Raw genomic sequence first — 20,428 nt, 5'->3', positions numbered from 1 at the left:
TCAAGATGCGTAAATTCCTAAGAAACTTCGTGATGGAAAGGGTTAAGCCACCCTTAAATTTACACAGTAGTCTTATGACTCCTTAGTTTGGTTGATGCTTTTCTGACAAGTTTATTATATGCCAGCTCCGTTGTACACATTATTTATTTCTGGCATCAAAGTATATTTCAGAATTTTCTTTTCAAAATGTGAATTACTATTTTGCTTTTAGTTGGGAGCCTAGCATTTGCTGAACTGAAGAAGTTAATCCAATACTGAATTTGTCGTTTGCGCTTGACAGATGTCCAGATTAACATAAAACGTTGTCTTAGCGATGGATGTGACACTAGAATTCATGGTCTGAGGGCTGTTGGCTTTCAGAGAGTTAAGAAGTCTGGGGTCTCGGTGTCAGATGCTTCTGCAATCTGGTACTGGTCTCTGCTAACCTCTCTGGTGACGGCGTCCATGGAGACAAACCCCGCCTTTGTCCAGACAGTGCTGCACAACACGCAGTAAGTCGCCCTCTCTGCTTCCCCGCCCATCCAGGTGCCCCTCTTGTCCCCTCCCCCTGCAGAGCACATCCCTGAGACTCAGTGGCTCAGCCCTGGGTGCCCTGGTGTTTCCTGTCTGCGCTTTCGGCTCCAGTCTGGGGGGGGGGTGGGGGGTGGGGGCGGGGACGGGTCACGCACACCGTTCTGTTCCTCGCCCACGGGGGAGCAGTTGCTCACATTCACGGATCACTTTGTATCAGATACAGCACCTTCAGATGCCGCGCATTATTTACCTCCTCCTATTGTGAAGCGTACATGTAAACCTTATCCCTGTGTCGCAGACGAGGGCTCTGTGACACTCCCCGCGGCAAGTCGCGGCAAGTCACTGGGCTGCGCAGGGATGCGCCTGTGTGAATTTAAATTTTAAAAGTTAAAAATTAAAAGACAAAACCAAAAACCTGTAGGGCAGAAAGACCCAGTGGTAACAACAGACAAAGCGGGGGTAGTGACCTAGAGCCTTAGGAGCTAGGAGCTACTGGTACCGTATTTGAGTTACTAATGGCGGTTCTCTGACGTCTTCCGAGAATGAAGCTTTTCAGCCGGCAGCGCTGCGGGCGGTGCCAGATGTGAAGTCCTATTTGTCTGTTCTCCTGTCTTGCTTCCTGTTTAAACATTTTTTTAAAAAATCAATTAGAAACTTAGAGAAGTATCTCAAGTACAATACAAACAACTTTATTTCCTTCTGAGCCTTTTGAGAGTAGTCTGCAGACCTGGTGCCCCATTGTCCCTGAGCACACGAGTGTGTGTTTCCTGTCAACAAGAAGGTTCCCTGCCACCAAGAGGACCAGGAAGTTCCCAGTGATGCACGGTGCTGTCATCTGGTCCTCAGGTCCCATTCGGGTCCTGCTAGCTGTCCCGGTGACGTCCCGTGTAGCAAAAGGACCCAGGCCACCCTTGGCGTTTGTCACGTCTCCTCAGTCTCCCCTAGTGTGGACCAGTTCCTCAGTCTTTCCTGGACGTTCTGACTTTGACACTTGCGAAAATTATAGGTTGGTTATTTCCAGGAGTGTCGTTCAGTTTTGGTTCACCTGATGTTTCGTAATGATTCAGTTTAGGTTTTGTGTCTTTAGCAGGAGTATCAGAGAAGTGATGGTGTGTTCTCATTGCGTCCTATCAGGTGTCACACAACTTTAGTGTCCACTTACTAGTCTCGCTCACGTTAACTCTGATCCCTCGAAGGAAGGGGCGTCTGCCAAATTTTTCCATTGTAAAGGGCTTTTTTGTGTTGGTAATTAGTAAGTATTTTGTGAGGGGTGCTTTGAGACTGTAAATGTCCCATCCTCCCTCAAACTTTATATTGGTATGGACTCACGTTTCCTGTGTTAGTTGCTGGCTTATAACATCACAGTGTGGAGGTGTAGATTGGCCCAGATTTGGCCAATGGGAACCCCCTTGGTGTGGTTCATGTGTCCTTTTGACGTGTCCTCAGCAACTTGAAACACTTCCTTACTTTCTAGAACAGCAAACTATTCCAGGCCTGTTTCGATTGCTCCCTGCCTCAGTCCTGGAATCAGCCATTGTTTCTGAGGGGTCATCATCCCTTTTAGTGGAGACTAAACAGACGAGCTCATTGCTTCTCTCAGGCCCTGTCGGCGGGCCCCACTAGGAAATACACGTTTGTGCATAAACAGTACACGTGTGTGTGTGTACACCTTACACACACTCACACCCGTAGTCATTTCTGCATCTGTAGTGCTGAGAACTCTAGAGTCTGCAGCGACACCCCCACTTCTAATCCAGCACTCCAGTGTACACTCTGGTTTCCTCTCTCTGTGTTTGCACCTCCCTTCTTGGGTTAACAAGAAAACTGCTGTCCTTCCTCCCCACTGTATTTACTTATTTACTTAGTCCTACTCCGTATAACCCGTCTCCCGTCTCCCCTGCCCTTGCCTGGACACCCTCCTCCCCGACTCCTGCTCTAGCACCTTCTGCAGGGCTGTTGCTGTGACCGTCCCTGTGCATGGGCCCTGCTCGTTCCCCTTGGGTTCCCTCGCTGTGCACTGGGCCGCCCTCCTTGGTGCTCACATTCCCTGCCAGGCCGTCCCTTTGTGCAGATACCTTTCGCACTCTGCTCAGTACCCACTTCAGCACCCCGTTATGGGCCCCCAGGGTGCCCTACCCTCCCACCCAAACACACATGAGTGTCTGCCTTGTGCAGCCCTGCTTTATGGACTGAATTCGCAGGAAGGGGAAGAAGAAGAGCTTTCTACCTTATTCTTGTAAAGATATGCCAAGTTGTTGAGGAATGGATATATTTAAAGTTTATATTTCTAAACAGTTGTAATTGTTAATCTGCAATTATGTTTTCACTCCTAATGTTTAAATATCAGTGATCTAAAACTACTGTCATTTTTTTTTGAAAAAAATCAGTGAGGGACAATAAAAAGAATATCATGAAACAAAAGTGTTGTATCAGTAGAAATAAATTTGGTAAATCACTGCACGCTCGTGTGCGTTTGGCCTCATTGACCAGCTGCCGTTCCTGTGGCTGCCATCCTGTGCAGCCCCTTGTAGAGTGGGGAGAAGAATGAGAGCAGAGGGACGCCGACACAACATTAGCCTTGCTGTATTATCTCCGTTTTGAAATAGGAATAATACTGTTGGAGGGATTCTCATTACGGTTCCCTTGAAATGACTGTCAGTTGTAGAATTTTGAGTTACTTTTTGCATACCTTCACATTGTTCGCGCTACACTCGCTCACCCAGCGCAGTTGCTGGCGTGGAGTAGGACCCAGTCATTTTTTTTTGCATCAGTCTGTCTGATGACTACGAGTCTGGAGGAGGTAAAACTTTTGGGGGATTCAGAAAGATAAACGTAAGAGGAGACGAGAGAAGACAAACATTGAAGCAGGCATTAAGGTAGAAAGGCCAAGAAACACGGGGCAAGAATAGAAACTGTGACAGGTGCTCATGCCTAGGAGGAAAGAAAATTCGTGGCGTGTCTTTAGATGCCGTAGATCTCAAGATGGAATGTGTAACATGAACTGCTTACTGGGCCACAGACTGCTCTGCCTCTGGGGTCACATTTTCTAAGAACTCCAGAGTTTTTTCTGTAGAGTATGTATGTCTTCTGCCCACCCTGTGTGAAATGAAAACTTGGTCCCAAAGACTGGAATAAGTGTCCTTGGAAGGAAATGGGACTCTTAAAAGAAAGAATAAATAAAAAAGAAGGAAACTCCATGAAGTTACTTGGCACCGTGACTCCTGGGGAAAAAAGCTGGTTCGATGTTGTGTGCCGGGCTCTCTGTGGGAACACTTTGTTTATGAGGGATTAATCCCAACAGGCGTCTAACAGTTTGGTGTTCATTGAATATTATTAAATTAATGCTTTGCCTGGATTTGTTCTGATTTTCCATCTCCCACTTGCAGGAAGGCACTGCAGCACATGCCTCCGCTTTCCCTCTCACCAGGATCTACGGATTTCTCGACTTTCCTGTCTCCCAACGTTCTAGAAGAAGTGGACAGCTTCCTCATAAGGATAACTAGGTAAAGTCAAGGTTGATGAGATGGGGCTTGTAGGGGGTAGAGGGTCTATATGCTTGTTAAGTCTTTTTTTAAAAAAAATTTTTAATCTTTTAAAGATCAGCACTAAAAATGGCTCATTTTCAGTGGCTGAAGAGAAAGTAAAATCATAGTTCAGCCCTCTAAGCTCTATTATGTAGCGACACCACCTGACCTCAGGGGGTGGGGGTCCTCTGACGCAGCCAGAACAGGTGTCTTAGAGTCCCCAGTGCGGAAGCTCTCAGCTTACTTGGAGCCCCAGCCCACGGCCTCCCCGGCACCCGCCAGCAAATAAGCCACTGGTCTGTGGGCCTGGGTGAGGCCCCTTTTAGTATCTTGACAGACTTAGTGCTTGCTGTTCTGTGTCCGCCCAGCCCTGAGGGCGCTACTGGGTCGGAGCACAAACCGGGTCCAGAGACATCGGGAGTTTTAGAAGTTTCAGTGTAAGGTGTTCGGAGGACATCTAAAGTAGGTTGTTAGTGCTTGGAGGAATGAGCCCTTGAACCTCTGGCTGCTGATCATTCTTAGCAGAGGTTTATTGCAGCGGCTTCTTTATTTGTGGTTTGTTTGTTTATTGTTTGGTTTATAAAGTTTGACTTGTTAAAATTGATATTGTTAGTATTATTTAATAGTTACAGATTAAGGGCACAGAGGGGAGGATTTAATGTCCTCGTCCTCTGGGTTGACTTAGGTTTTCTTTAGGTTATCTTGAGAATTTTGAGAAAGTATTTCTGATCAACATATAGAAAGCATATGACAGGTGGATTTTACTGATGGTGGTCAGTTACGTGGGGTTTAGGGGATACCTGGGTTTTCTCATGTTTTTAGGAAGTGACGAGTTTTTTGCTCTTTGTTTATAGCTGCTGTTCGACTCCAGAGGTGGAGCTGACTCTTCTGGCCTTTGCACTGGCAAGAGGAAGTGTTGCCAAAGTGCTGAGCTCTCTGTGTACCATCACTGACCACCTGGACACACGGTACGACGCCTCGTCCCTCATCTCCTCCATGGCATCCGTCAGGCAAACCCTGCTCCTTAAATACGGTAAGTGAGCACGGCACGGTGGACGAGCCAAAACACCGTAATTAACCTGGCATCTTCCTACCTCCTTGGGCGGTTGGTAGCTACCCCGTGATTCCGGAATGAACATATCCTCTCCTACAGGGGCTGGCAGGGAGAAGGGGGATGTGGGCCCGTTGATGGCAGCATCGGAAGAGGCTCTGAGTATCCCCTGGGCTGTACTCCCGGGGTTTACCGGCCAGACCACTTAGGCTTGGTGGTCATTTGAGCACAGCCGTCTTCGATGAGGTACAGATGTGTCTCTCTGTGTAGACTAAGAGGGTTGGGAAGTTGGAGTACCTCCCATCTGGAGGAGGGAGGGAACTGGCCCAGACAAGGCACAAAGCATCCTGGTCTTAGACCGCATCGCTCTGCGTCCCTGTGAGAGCTGTGTGTCCACCACCGCCTTGCCCCCCCTGGGCCCGGCCACCGTCCCTCTTGGCGCTTTCCTGCTGACTCGGGATGGGCCCTCCTAACCCTTCTCAGTTGGTACCTGAGGAACAACTCATCTGCCATCCCGGCCTCTGGCACTAACGTTTTGTCCACAAAGTACGGTCTTGGATCCCATCCTCTTCAGTTAAACGGGCAAACTGTGCTGTTTCTGCCATGCTATTTGTTCTTTTGCCGTCATACAACTGAGTAATTTATGTGTAATTTTTAAGGTCCGACAATTGATGTCTCGTAAATCCAGTTTTCCTCTTAAATTTGAAAAGGTCATTTTTTGGTGGGGTAGGGAGCCCATAGCGGGCACGGCTGGATGGGAGGGATACGTAGCGTTTGGGAAATACTCTCCAGGAAAGTTATGGATTCAGATGAGCAGTTATTTGGGCAGGGAACACTGGATAGGGGAGGGACGCAGGAGGGAATGTTTGTCACTGGCAGTGTTCTAGTTCCGGGTTGGTTATACGTTAATGGGTATTCATTAAAAGATTATTAGCGTGAAAGAAAAAGGAAAAGCTTTCAGGTCGTTACAGCAAACAGTACTTTTTAAACTTCTTGAAACTTTCAAAATTTGCCTGTAGGTGTATTAAAGAAACACAACCCTAGACCCTAAGATATTATTTATACATGTAAATGCAATTGTAATAAAATTAGTTACTGGCTCCAAAACACTATGTTAGGAATTCCTCTCCCAAACATGTTGAATCTGTGGTGTTTGTCTTGTATCTTATAATGTGCTTTGTTTCTGAGGAGTGGTTATTCTAGAGACCTCTTCTTGGAATCACGTAGGGACATAAAGCCGTACTTGGTCTCCTTCAGGAAAGCGTAGAAGAATGGCGTCAGCTTCTGTTTTAGCTTTTCAACGGGTGCGTTTTCCGTCAGTAGTCTCCTGGCCACCTGCTTTCCATTTCCACGGACGTGCCTGCTAGTTTTTATTTTTTACCTTGTGCCAGCTTAAGGCTCTCATCCTCTCTCTTTTCTCCGATCAGGTAAACCTCTTCAGTTGACCCTTCAGGCCTGTGATGTCAAAGGGAAAGAGGAGAAATCAGGGCCTGAAAACCTCCTCGTGGAGCCGTGGACGAGAGACGGTGAGTGGTAGGTCTGTCCGTGTGTGGTGAGTGGAAAGGCCGTGGCGCACTCTCCGCCGGTGTGAGGCTTGGGCCTTGGACTGCTTGGAACTCGCGGGCTGCACACCAGGTCGGCCTGCACGAGGCGGTGGTTCTTGAACCATCTGCGTGCCATCCTTATCGCAGCCTCGTACTCTGCTATGGGTACTCGAGAGCCCTCGGTTTTGAAAAGCAGGGACTCTTCCTTTTGGAATATAAAAAGTTTCCATTTTTAAATTCAGATTATTTTTCCATTGTGTTACCCTAAAGCATTAAGAAACTCAGCAGATCTGAGGCACGATACTGCTGAAAACATAATTTCAGGAGAAGGGTATTTCTCAGTGTGACCCCTCTGGATCCGGAGTGTCCGGAAGAACCTCGCTGCTTGCCTGCTGTTAACCCGGTAGCTGCTGAGGAGCTCTCCCATGCTCTTTCTCTCGGCACGGGGTGTCTGTGAGTCTCTTCCTCCCATCTCGTTGGCCAGCCGGTTCGTCTCCTGCACGTGCCCCCTTGGCGCTCACTGCGCTGCTTAGAACGTCGCCGATTCGGCTCAGGAAGGGGACCGTTTGGGTAGTTATCAAACGCTGGCAGGAATTGCCCTCCTGCTTTGGGTTTGCTTTCTCCTTGGCCTTGCTCACAGCATTGCAGACCACGTACGTTCTCGGTGGTCCCCTCTTCTCTGTCGTGTCTCCTGTGTTCGTGCTTCTCCCCGAGGCGTCTCCTCTCTCTGTGGGCTTCGCGTGCTATGGACTCCTACGCAGGACGCTCTTGCTGCCGTCCTCCCCGCGCAGCGCCGTCTCTGCAGGCATGTTTCCTTCACCGCGTCCCTCTCCTGTCCCGCTAGGGGCCGCTAGGGGCCACACAGGCCGCGCACTCCCCCGTCACGTGCCCTAACCCCAGCCCCCACCCGGGAAAGGCAAGACCACTCTGCGAGAGGCCCCTGCATTCTTCCTTCACGCTCTGGAGAGTCAGGGTTTCTGTCTCCAGAGCATGTAAGGCAGACCCTTCCCAAAACATGTTGATGGATTCGTACTCTCATCCTCATCATCCACTGAAGAGCTTCTCTTTTGTTTTATTTTAGCTTTTTATTTTTATTTTATTTTTTACTGGTATCACCATTTCAAATCATGTCTCCATCTATTCTTTCTTTTTAAGACTTCTTTTTAGAGCAGTTTTAGGTTTATAGCAAAATCGGAGGAAGGCACAGAGTTCCCGTATAACACGTTCCCCCCACACGTGCAGCCTCCCCCACTGTGAGCACCAGTCCAGAGGGAGACATTTTCTTACCATGGACGAGCGTACGGCAACACTTCATAATCGCCCAAAGTCCACAGTTTACCTTAGGGTCCGAGAGAGAGAGAGAGAGAGGAGAGCGCACGTGCGTGAGGGGGAGGGGCAGAGCGAGAGGGAAAGAGAGTCTTAAGCAGACTCCGTGCTGAGTGCAGAGCCTGACATGGGGCTGGATCCCACAACCACGACCTGAGCCGAAACCAAGGGTTGGGTGCTTAACCGACTGCACCACCCAGGTGCCCCCTTTAGGGTCCACTCTTGATGCTGTATGTTCTGGGGGTTTAAACAAATGTGTAATGACATGAATCTTTCGTTATAATACCATACAGAGTATTTTCACCATCTTGAAAAATGGGATATGGATTTGTAACACTCTTCAAAGTCCAGAAGGAAGTCCATAGCTGCAGATTTTTCTGTAGCGATGAGAATCGAATACTGTTACTCTCCCTGTGTCTCATCTGCCCATCTCCCCTCCCTGCCTTCCGCTTCCCTCGGGTGGATGGATCTTGTAAAGTAGTTGTAGTTTGTGGGTTATGTTGGTTGTATTTCCTACAGGCGCACAGGTGGGACGTGCGTAGGCCTGGGGAGGAGACTCGGTTTCTCCTGGTCACTCCCTCCACAGCCATCGCCACTGAAAAATGAGCCTGAGGCGATGGGTGGGGCAGGGGAAATGCTCACGGCCAGAACAGTTGGGTCTAGAGGAGGGATTGCTTTCCTTCCCTTGGGCGGGGGAGGGGATAGCTCTTTGCACGGTTGTGCTTCACGCTCCCCAGGTGCCCGGAAGTGTCATTTCTGGAGAGGTGCCTCTTGCTGCACAGTGAGTGCCCAGGCGACCCACACATTGACCCTCAGGAGCCCAGCTTTCCTGTCTGGTGTTTGAAAGGGATGCAGGGTGCTGCCCATACACGGAAGGGGTTCTTTAATCTGTGATTGGTTATTTTCTTTACTGTCATTTGAAGAGAATAAATTGGGGGGGGGGGTGCAGTATCAAGACAGAGGGAGCTTTAGGGCATCACATGAGCTCTTTTTTGTTTTTTACCGAGAAAGGGAAGAACAAAGTTTTACTTACCTTTTAGGCTTTGTTTATATATTTATTTTGGCCTTTAGAAAAAACCTTTAGATGTGTGTTTGGTAGCAATGTCATTTAAAGAGTGATTCTTTTGATTCGGTTAATTGCTTTAGCTACTTTGAGACAAATGACAAATGCTGGTGGTCAGTTAACCTGGGCAGACCTTCAGCGCACCTGAGAGTGGGCTGGATAGATTAGTCTTACCGTTAGCCGAGTTGTGTGAATTCCTGACCGTGTGGCTTCTTAAAACTGAGGACATAATTACTGTTTGATGGAACTAGATCCTACCGTAGCTTCTCTCTGTAACTAGTCAGTGTTCCTTTGGTTTTAATTTTCTTGGTTTTGGTGACACATTTTGCATATTGTTTTATGGAGATTCAACTTCATCAGTTTTGTTTATTGAGTTCAGTATAATGAAAGCAGCAGCATGAAGCGGGTTTAATCTTGAGCAGGCAGAACGGTTGAGGGCCGTTCATGGTTCCAGGATGAGTGGTTGTTTGGTGCTGATGGGGGCATGTGTGTGAATTTTGTCATTTACAGAGGTTTGAAAGAGAAAGGCGGCCTTGGGTCTAGCAGCAGACCTTTTTGTGAATTTACAACAACAAAAGAGGTAAACCATGACTTTGATACAAATGAAAAATGAACAGTTACACTTTTTATTTATCTCGTTAATTGGTGAGGGACCAGTAAGATGTTATAAACAGTTCAAAAGAGAATGCATGAAATACACATAGACCGGTAAGAGTGCCGACAGGAATCCACAGATAGATACAAAAATTGGTCAATATTCATGAAGAATAATCAGCTGCATTGGGGCGCCTGGGTGGCTCAGATGGTTAAGCGTCTGCCTTTGGCTCAGGTTGTGATCTCAGGGTCCTGGATCGAGTCCCGCATAGGTTCTCCCTCTCCCTCTGCCTGCCTCTCCCCCTGCTTGTACTCTCTCTGTCAAAATAAATAAAAATCTTTAAAAAAAAAAATAATAATCAGCTGCATTTTCTGCGGGCAGGAACCGTCTGCATTACCGTCTTGACTCTACGGTTTACGGAGTTGTAAAATAGCTCACAGCGAAAGGTGGAGATAGCCCACAGAGTGTGCTCAGCGGAACAAACACCCAGCCATCTTTTCTGCCCATTTCAGAGTCTTGCACAGTCTTTCTTGACAGAGTCTTCCGGAAGTTCTGTCATCCCTCTGTCGTCTGTCTTCTAGGCCTGCGTGCCTCTGTCTGCCCAGTCAAGCATCAGGCATGGTTTTAGGAATGGCACAGAGAGACGATTGGTTGTCAGGTCTTTTGTCTGTTTGAATTTAAGTCACAGTCTTTATGAACTTTATTTGTCTTTCTTGTTACCTCAGAGCAGGGCTGCCGGTGTGGTTGAGAAGACAGTGTGCTGTCTGCACCTAGCCACGGTCTGTTACCTAGGGGTTGGCAGTGAGCTCACACCTGTGCGGAGGGGAAATCTTTTTCTGATTTTTATGAAAATACCAGATAGACTAGTTACCCCCCGCCACACACAAAGGATCCAGTGTGTTTGGTTGGTCTCTGTGAGTTCTTAGGGTTATGACAAATGAGTCGGTTATCCTCACTTCACTGTCTACCTTTTGCAGGGTTTCTTACAGAGACTGGGAAGACCAGAGCAAGTACCATTTTTTCTACAGGAACTGAATCTGCATTCCAAGTTACACAGATCAGAATTATGGTAATTCTCTTACTACCTTCTTTAAGCAACGTTACTGCTATTTTTAAAACTGGGATTCCATTTCAGAGCCTGTCACTGGTTTCCATCACCCATGTTGTGACCATTCTGTGCCAGGCCTGTAGCAGAGGGCAGGGACACAGAGATGAGTAGATGGTTGTCTGGGGATGTGTGAATGCAAGGGATCGCTGCTTAGGAAGCAGTGTTTTTATTTTTCTAGGACTAAATATCATTTTGTTGGTTTGATTTGCTTTAAGCTCTTTGAATTTAACTGTATTACTTGGGAAAACAACAGCCACAGGACTTTTGTACCTTCCATGTACTTGAGCTAGATCTCTGTTTTTAGGTTCGACGTGGTGGCATTGGTGCCCAGTGTGGGTTGGTGTTTGCCTATAACTCACCTTCGGCTAAATTCCATGCAGAAGAACACTTCAAAAGGTTTGAAAAATATGACAAATGGAAGCTTCAGGAATTCAGGCAATTTGTAAAAAGCAGGTAAGGAATGGAATAAAAATCTTTGTAGTTAATAAGGCTGAATGCATTTTCTTATTGGCAAAATATGCTTTCATGTGTTTATAGAAGTGGTTCCCCTAGCCCATCCTCAGTGGCCATGAGCATTCATTGCTTTCTAGCAGCATCCGTGAAGACATGTTTTAATTTGTTCGTAGATTTCTTTACTCAGTCCCTTCCGTGACCAGGTGTACACATCTCCAGAATGGCTGGGTACTGACACACGCCTGGACTGTCTTCAGTCTTACCTAGCCACTGGGAAGTTTATCGATGCCCCAACCTTCCTCCTCCTAATCATGCTTTCATTGGAGGTATTTTTAAGCACCCACTCTGCACTGGGCCTGATGGCTCGGCGCAGAAGAGACACAGTGAACAGGTCGGCACAGTCCCTGCTCCGTGGTGCTTACTGTCCTCTCAGACCAGCATTGTCACAGTCTTGTCAGCAGTGGGCAGGAGGGGTGGGGGGCTCTGGGAGGAAAGACCCCGGAGGGAGTGTTGTTTGTGGTAAGAGCTAAGGATGATGTACAGGTGAAGGAGAGATCCTGAGCAAAGAGCAGAGCAGGTTTGAGCAAGCACTTGTAGATGAAGTACGGCAGGCTCGGGGGCCTGCAAGTGCAGAAGTTACTGCCAGGTGGAGAGTGGGGAACATGGAGCTGGAGGGCCAGGAAGCGGCCCAGTCACTAAAGGTCTTTCTGTCTCTGGCTCAGGGCTTGGACTGCATCCTTTAAGCCAGGGTGGGGGGACAGCATAGTGTTGAGGAACTTCGGGGAGAAGAACGAGGAGACCAGATGTGTGTTTTACAAGTACTGTTCTGGATCATGCTGTGTGGCCAGGGGAGAGCCAGCATGGAGGCAGGATGGAAAGGGAGGAGGCGGCCAGAGGCCTGGGTCCCCTCGGCTAAGCAGCCCTGGCAGCGATGGAGACGGGGTCACTGACGGAGAGACCACCAGACAGTGACTGAGTGCAGAGCAGAGGAGGAAGGATGGTGTAGGCATTGCGGAGGCTTGGGATTTTGGCTGGGGCAGGTGGGGACACTGGGAGTGCCCTTCTCTGATAGAAACTAACTTGGGAAAACAGTCTGTGGGAAGCTGCTGAGCTCAGTTTTGGTCCTATTGAATTTGAGGTCTAGGAAGACTTTGAGCTACTTGGCAGCTCCGTGGATGAATGCGTTGGAACCTGGAGGAGGTACTGAAGGTACCAATAGGAGAGACGTTTGAAGGATAATTAAAGTGAGATTTTTCTGGAAGAGTATGTGGGCTGGGAAGAGAAGAGAGACCCTATAGATCAGCTGAGAGGCACCAGCATTTAAAGGGCCACAGAGAAAAAAGGAGGCTGAGAAACCGCCAGTGAGGCAGCAGGAAGTCCCTTGTGTGTCATCATGAAGCCAAGGGGGGTGATGTTAAAGGAAGTGGGGAGCGGGCAGCGGGATGAGATGTTACCCCGGGTCATTTGGATAAAGTCTGCGAGTGGACCTGTCGGATTCAGCCCGAGGTCACTGGTGAGCCTCGGGCAGCGTTGCCTCCCACATTCGTAGTAGCAAGTTAAAACTCACCGAGCTGAGCCCGGGACTTGCTGATTGTGCCACTCTCTCGGGTGACAGGGGAGGCCTTCAGCCGTCAGCTGGTACCGTGCCGCCCTTTACCGGCACCCACGCCACCGAGGACTGTGTTCAGCGTGGATTCTGATTCAGTAGTTCTGGGTGTAGACTGTGACTTGTGAGAAGCTCTCAGGTGACTGATGTTCCCACCTGCGGACCACACTTCGAGTAGCACAGATCTAGAATGACTCCCTCTGCCTGCTGGTTGTCCTCTGGTGGCATTCCGATAAGCTTCCCAGTGGCTAGGTAAGACTGAAGACAGTCCAGGCGTGTGTCAGTACCCAGCCATTCTGGAGATGTGTACACCTGGTCACGGAAGGGACTGAGTAAAGAATCTACGAACAAATTAAAGCATGTCTTCACGGATGCTGCTAGAATGGTCATCCGTGAGACTGAATGACCACAGATGGCCATTCAGTCTCCAGAACACTCCTCACGATGGAGAACTCACTGCACTTCAGGGGTGGATCATGTTCAGTTGAAATCTACAGCTGTAATTCCAACCCTCTACATGAACTGGAACACATCTCCTTCATTCCTAAAATTTCCCTCCCCACCGTATATATGCCTTCTTAAAGGACGCCCCCCCCTTTTTTTAAGAATTTATTTAGTTGAGAGAGAGAGAGATCGTGAGAGAGGACAGGAGCTGGGAGCAGAGGCAGAAGCAGGCTTCCCACGGAGCAGGGAGCCCAGTGCAGGACCCAGTCCCAGGAACCTGGGATCGTGACCTGAGCCGAAGGCAGATACGCTTAACCAGCTGAGCCACCCAGGCGCCCCTAAAAGATCCTTTTTTTTTTTTTTGATGGTAACTAGAGATTACCCTTGTTTTTAAGCAGCTCTGTCCCATTCTTGGGACGTATTAAAGTAAAATTTTTTTCCCTAAATCTGTTAAATAAGATCTTTCACATCTTATGTAGGATTTTCTTTTGATCTAGGTGTAGGTCTGTTCGCTGCTTACTTGCTGATTTTAGCTTCTGCTTCCAGCCTGAACTACTCTGAAATCCTGGTGTGGTTGGCCTGCATGTTACCGTCTCTCTCCAGTTTGGAAATCAAATTGTTACTGTACATGCATCTATCTTCTTCCCTTTTTTTTTCCCCTCTCTCCTGTCCTTCTGGCCAGATGATGGTCAGTCCGCACGCTCCCAGCCAGCTGAGCGACTGCTGTGCAGACTCAGGAGGACGCACGCTCAGCTCTCTTTTCTGCCCTCTGCTGTGTGGTGTAGTGAGTGAGCTTGCCTCTCTGTGCGCCCTGACACCTGGCCAGCGGTCTCTCCCTCTCAAAGAGTTTTTGACGGCTGCCGCAGGGCAAATTAAAAAATCCTCAAACACGGTATTGATGAAACTCATTGACATGGTTTTGGGTTAAGACCGAATACCTCCCGTCCTGTTGACTTTAGGATTTATTATGTCATGAGAGATTGATGCTAATAAAGTCTTAAGTTAAGAAGAGAACATTTTTTTTCCTGTTACAGAACCTACTCTGGATCCTTAATCTTCTTGCACGGAGGCCCGCGTTTGCTTATCCATGCAGAATACTCACATGTTGCTAGCTTGCTAGCTGTATCACAGATTAAGTAGTGGAAAGTTTTAGGAATGTTACTTGAAAAGACTGCCTTTTTCTCCTTTGGTTATTTAATTGCTGAAGCGGGAGTGTCTAGTTTTTAAAAAGAAGTGGCTGGGGTTGTGCTGCTTTAGCCTTGAGGCTGAGATGCTTTCCTGGAAGGACCTTTTAAGGAGCAGGAGAAAATGCGGAGGCTGAAGTTTTCCTTTTTTGGAGCTCCAGGATCTGAAAGTTCCCTGCTCTTAACCTTCAGCTGTTATAAGTGCACCGAACCTCAGGCTGGGCATACGTAGAGTAGCCAGACCTAGGGAAAGAAAACTGAACCTGCCTCTCCTTTGGATCTTTCTGGAAGCGCACAACGGTTGTTGCGTTGTTTCTTATTCCTGAGTCATCTAAGATGCCTCGCTTTCATGTCTCATTCTTCAAATATGCCAGTTACCTAGAGAAGCAAACTTTCTCTTTAGTTCCCAGATTGTATTTGGAACTGATACTAGTTCCCATGTCAGAGATAAGGAGGCTGAGCAACGGGAGGAAGTCACCAGCAACTACTTCCTGTGCTTAGAGGCTGTGGTGCCACACCCGGTCCCTGACTGTTCGCTGCCGGCCATCCATCCATCCGAGTTAACGCCCGCTCAGATGGTGCCTTGCTCGTGAGACCCCTGAGAAGTTTAGAAAGAGGACGGGGCTTTGTGATCACCATTGTGTTTGCAGGGTTGGTTGCTCATCTGATGACCTTGGAGAGGATGACCCCGTTGGCTGGTTTGAGCTGGAAGAAGAATGGGATGAAGCAGATGTGAAGTTGCAGCACTGCAGGGTTGCCCAAGTAAGCGTTAGCGAGTGGTGGCCTTCCCACATTTGCCCACTCCCTCCTTTTACCCTGTCCGTGTTCACGGAGTGGATCGTATGCGCCAGCCCCGTGCCAGCCCCGTGCCAGCCCCGGAGCCAGCCCTGGAGGCCAGTCAGCCATGACTGTGACCCTCATGGAGCCCGTGGTCCAGTGGGAGACGCCCCGGTACAGCACACACGGGGGCTGTGGCCGCCCAGGGGAAGCACGTCTCACCCGGCCTGCAGGTCACTGGGGAAGGCTTCCCGGGAAAGGCGGTGTGCTGCCAAGTGTTGGAGGTCGATGAATCATCACCCGCAGCCAGGCTAGGACGTGTGGGGAAGGGTGCATGCAGCGGGGAGAGTGGAAACACGCTGGCCCGAGTGCACGAGAGATGTGTGTCCATGGCTGTGAGGGAAACCGTGAATGTCTGGCCACTTCATTTCTTTCACATACTTAGTGTCCCTCTTAGTAAGAAGCTGCAGTAAGAGAAATAAGAACTATCTTCTGGGCTTAGAGGTAGTAGATATTCAGTAAGTATTTATGCATCTGAGTAGGGGGGTCTGAGTGGCTCTTGGCAGAGGAGCTTCCACGGTAAGAAGCAGAGAGTTTGCATAGCAGTTGGGCTTTCAAATGGCTTTGGCCTCGAGCAGACAGCGCAGTGTCCTGGGCTGTGGGTGGTATAGACTAGTTGGGAGCTTTGCGACAGTTGTTGACTGTTTTCACCCTAGACCTGATTTCTGATTCAAAATGACTGGGCCACAGAGCAGACACACTTCTCTGCTTCATCCTGTCTTACCCTGCGTTTGCCCTGAAGATGGGGTAATGCCATTTCTCTTATTGGGATCTTTCCCAGAACCTGACTTGAATCAGCACGAGTGTTTTTTCCCCATTTGTTGAGATGTTGGACTTCTTTTTTGTGCCCCATGCCAGGCAGAGTGAGACCTAGTAAGTCATTAAAGTCATAGGGGGACCTTCCCAGAAACGCCTTTATCTCCCTTCCATTCATAGTCCGGCTTCTGAGTCCTTCTCCTCAAATCTCTCTGTCCTTTCTAGTACTTGATGGTGAAGTTCCTCTGCACCCGTCAGGAGTCGGCAGAGCGCTTGGGCGTGCAAGGCCTTAGCATCAGCGGGTACCTCCGGCCTGTGCGAGCCGAAGCGGAACAGCACGTCGTCTGTGCCCACTGCAGGAAGGACGGGGAGGAGAGCGTCTGTGGGGCCACCCTGCTCCTCAGGACACTTCAGTTCATTCAGCAGCTCGCCCATGACCTGGTACCTCGTTCCTTTGGGGACAATTAATGGTGGTGTTGAGGGAAGTGAACAGCCGCCGGTGAAAGCGGGCCCTATCGAGCCGTGCGGTAGGGACGTGTGTGTCTGGCTTCACGCTGCTATGATGATGGGGGCACGGAGCAGGGCGGGGAGGTGCTGGGCATCCGTGGTGTCAGTCACTGGGGGACCGTTTGGCGTGTGGCTGTCAGAGTGAGGCTCCCCGGAATAGACCTATAGACAGACCATGAAGACCCCCGCTGTGGTTGCCGTTGGTAGTCTAGGGAGACCAAGCAAGTTTATGGGATTTCTGTCTCCCTTAAGTCCGGGGAGAATTATTTCTGAGGTACGGATGAATTCTGTTTCCTCCCCAAAGGTACCAAAATGTCAGGATTTAAAATCATTTGTGTTCCTGACACTGACTTGTACAGTCACCAATAAAAACACGGTGACTGCTGGCTCCGGGGAAGATTCTCGCCACATCACCATAGAGAACATGGCTCAGCTCAGGGATCGGTGGGGCGTCTCGCCCTCCCACATGGGGAAGGCAGCAGTTCTGCATCAGGGCGAGTTTAGAGGCTGTGACTCAATTTAACTCTGGTTTGTTTGGTCTGTGTTATTCAAGCTCTCCTGTCACAGCAGAAAACATAAACGGGGGTGGGTGGGATGCTTCGGAGCCGCGGGGGCGCTGGGGCAGGATTCAGGCAGGTGAGGGTCAGAGCACGTGGCCCTGTCGTCTTGCTGGTGTCCCGGGTGTGGTGTGTATGGAGTCGGGGAGTCCTCGTGGGGGGATGTGTGTGTGTGCGTTTACACACACGTTTTCTCACATCCACATACGCACGCACATCCTGTAGAAAGTTTCACACCAGGAATAGTGGTTCATGCACTTCTGAGTTGGTGAGAGTCAGCATCGGCCATATGGGAATCCTACACCCTTTCACACTGAGGAGTAAATGAGCCATCACAATATTTCTTTAAATGCATTTTCCACTTTATTTTTTTCTGGTTTTTATGATTTTTTAGGTGCAGCAGAAGGAAAGTGGCTTGAGATATAAATCTTTTCTGGACTTCGCCGGTCTTGATTTGCAGATCTTCTGGAATTTTTACAGTAAATTAAAGCAAAAGTAGGTCAGAATTTGTTATAAGGTGATAATCATATAAACAAAACTGAAAACACTAAGTTTTACATTCCAAATAGACCTTTTTTTTCTTGTAAGATGTTTTGACTTCTCACTAGTTTATGTTGTTCTCGTTTGAGAGAACTGGTTATTATTGAAGATAACATCTCACGTTTCCGTAACGTACTCCGGGCAATGTTGCTGCAAACATTTTGTCGTCTGATTCTCATCACAACCTGGTGGGGAAAGCAGGTCAAGCACTGTGGTAATGCCCTCGTTTTATAGATGAAGAAACAGGATCGGAAACGTGTGTCCTTGCCCCACTGTGGGCAGACTCAGGCAGGGTCTGTGTTTTCAGACTCTGCCCAGTACGATGTTCTTTTCATTCTGCCTCTCTTCCTCTCCTTGGCCTCCTACACACCGAGCCTGCTGTGTAGACGAGAGTCCTTTTTAGACAGCTGTTGGCTTTGGAGGGTCAAAGCAGCCTGCCGTCGTGCTCTCTGATACTCGTTGTCTTTCCGTAGCCCGAGGGAGGAGTGCCTCTGCGCCCAAACCCTGCTTCTGCGGCTCCTGCAGAGCTGCTTCTCAGTGCTGCAGAGAGACGGGCCGGCCGCTTCAGGGGGGGCAAAGGCTCCCCGGCAGAGCCCGGGAGGGGCAGGGGCCGCCAAGGAGCTCCACACACACTTATGCGACGGTAGGCATTGGGCTTGTCTTTATTTTTGTATTTTATTCTCTATTTTTGTAAAAAGGATTTGTCTATTTTACGCAGAGAGAGAGCAGGAGAGCAGAAGGGGGGCGAGGGGCAGAGGGAGAGGGAGAAGCAGGCTTCCCGCTGAGCAGGGAGCCCGACGCGGGACTCGATCCCAGGACCCCGGGATCATGACCTGAGCCAAAGGCAGACGCTTAACCGACTGAGGCACCCAGGCACCCCTGGGCTTTTCTTGAATATGACCCTGTGCTGGTAGCCTGCCAGGCCTCTTGCTGTAAGAACAGGGATCCTACGATCATGCAGGCTCAGGAGAGGGATCACTGCGTGGGAAAATGAGTGTTTCCTTGGATCTCCTTTTGAATTGTTATTTTGACTTCAGGATTTGTTCTCTTGTCAGCACCTCTTCCTCCTGGTTTCTGAGCACAGATATGTCACAGTGAGAGTGGTGACTGTCACATTCTTCAGTCCTTACTGTAGAGAAGACACTGGGACGGGAGGGAGGGGAGAGAGGTAATGATACACGGGGAATAAAACACACGAACACGTGAAGTTACTTTTAAGGCTTTGCCCAGTTGCGGCTCAGAAGGAAGTAATGAAATGAAAACTGGTACATATAGTGCTTACGTTGGTTCAGTGTTGTTTCCTTATACTGCCTCGGCCGTAGAGGCTTTCACTACACGACGGGGAGCAGTGAGTTTATGGGCTAGTGAAAGCGGATACATATGTTGTGAGTGAGTGGATGGGAAATGCTAAAGCTGATTCCATTGTTCGTTTTCATCAGTGGTGGACAGGGTGGATGGAGACTCTGCGCCCATGGAAACCTTAAAACAAGAAGTCAGGAATACCCTTCTCAATGGGGCTGCTGTCTTCTTTCCTGACCGACAGACCCGGCGGAGCCATCTCTTCGCCATGATGGTAATCATTCACGTCAGAAGGACGGGCTTCATTCCTGAAGTCTGGTGGGATGACATTCATTTATTAGTCTCTGTTTTCTCTGACTATCTCCTCAGTTTCAGTTTTCCAGATGTGTACTTAACACTCTGTATGCAGAGTTCGGTGTGAGACACAGACGCCCGAGGACCCAGCACCGCCCTTAAGGAGGGGATGGCAGATCGTAGCCCCTAGTCTTACAAAGGGGGAGTATGGTCTCCCCGTCATCTTCATGATTTGCCTGCAACCAAGCATTCTTTTTGACATTTTCACTTTTTATTATGGGGAAATATAAAGCAAATACAAGACTAGAGTAAATAGAATACCTCCTGCCCCATATGTACCCATCATGTAGATTTGGCAGTTGTAAACTCGGGCGAATCTTGTTTCATCTGTGATCTGCCTCATCCACTGTCTCCCTGCCCTTCCCCCGGTATTATTTCATAAATATCTCAGATTATATCTGTAACGGAATGCAGCCTTCGCAGACCCCTTCTTGTCACTCAGACATTAGGAGTGGTGGGTGAAAAATGCTTTCAGTATTTATAAGCATTATGTTACCAAGTGGAATATCCTGTACAGAGATCCAGATTTTTAATTCTGAAGGCAGTATTTCTGTGTGAAAATGACTGTGATATATGGAGAAAGATATTAATGATAATGTAAGACAGAACAAAAGTTTCTCTCTCTGGTCGGGCTCTGTGCTCAGCACGGAGTCTGCTTGTCCCTCTCCTGGCCCATCCCCCTCCATGCGCACATGCATGGACGTGTGCTTTCTCTTTCTCAAATTATTAAAATCTTAAAAAGAATTTCTCTCTGTAAGCCACACCGAAAACATCTAGGTCAGGGAGCTTCAGAGTTCCCAGTGTTCCAGTGATGGTACAACACAGGGAAACATAAATAAAGGGTAACAAGGAAGCAAAAATTACAGGCCAGTCTTACTTGTAAACATTGTAAGAAAAGCCTAGCAAAATATTAGTAAACCGGTCTAGTAAAATACAAAGTCCTGACTGAGTTGGATTTACCCTAGGAATACAAGGCTGGTTTAACATTAGAAAATTAGTAAATGAAGTCAGAGGAAAAAGTTATTTCAGTAAATACAGAAAACATTTAAGTAGGATTAAATTTTGATGATTAAAACTATAGAACCATTAGCAAACTCTAAGCAGAAAGGAACTCCCTCAATCTGGTGGAGGGGGTGTGCCCCAGACTTTTAACAAATAATATGCTGG

At 48.5% G+C, this 20,428-nt stretch overlaps 1 protein-coding gene across 1 annotated transcript in view; it reads left to right on the top strand.

The window, feature by feature from the left end:
* The window catches only part of ZZEF1 (zinc finger ZZ-type and EF-hand domain containing 1), a 104,204-nt gene that overhangs the window by 23,794 nt on the left and 59,982 nt on the right, over positions 1–20,428 (top strand). Inside the window, exons 6-16 of the mRNA XM_044921780.1 lie at positions 281–491; positions 3,900–4,016; positions 4,892–5,070; positions 6,516–6,614; positions 10,594–10,685; positions 11,029–11,177; positions 15,062–15,173; positions 16,230–16,445; positions 17,463–17,563; positions 18,082–18,251; positions 19,048–19,181. Coding sequence (XP_044777715.1) covers positions 281–491; positions 3,900–4,016; positions 4,892–5,070; positions 6,516–6,614; positions 10,594–10,685; positions 11,029–11,177; positions 15,062–15,173; positions 16,230–16,445; positions 17,463–17,563; positions 18,082–18,251; positions 19,048–19,181 — 1,580 coding nt within the window. The remainder of the gene's footprint in view (positions 1–280; positions 492–3,899; positions 4,017–4,891; positions 5,071–6,515; positions 6,615–10,593; positions 10,686–11,028; positions 11,178–15,061; positions 15,174–16,229; positions 16,446–17,462; positions 17,564–18,081; positions 18,252–19,047; positions 19,182–20,428) is intronic.

Source organism: Neomonachus schauinslandi, chromosome 15 (genome assembly GCF_002201575.2).
Source record: "Neomonachus schauinslandi chromosome 15, ASM220157v2, whole genome shotgun sequence".
NCBI classification, from domain to species: domain Eukaryota; kingdom Metazoa; phylum Chordata; class Mammalia; order Carnivora; family Phocidae; genus Neomonachus; species Neomonachus schauinslandi.
Note: the sequence above shows the minus strand (reverse complement) of the source record. Positions and strands in the feature narration are given on the sequence as shown.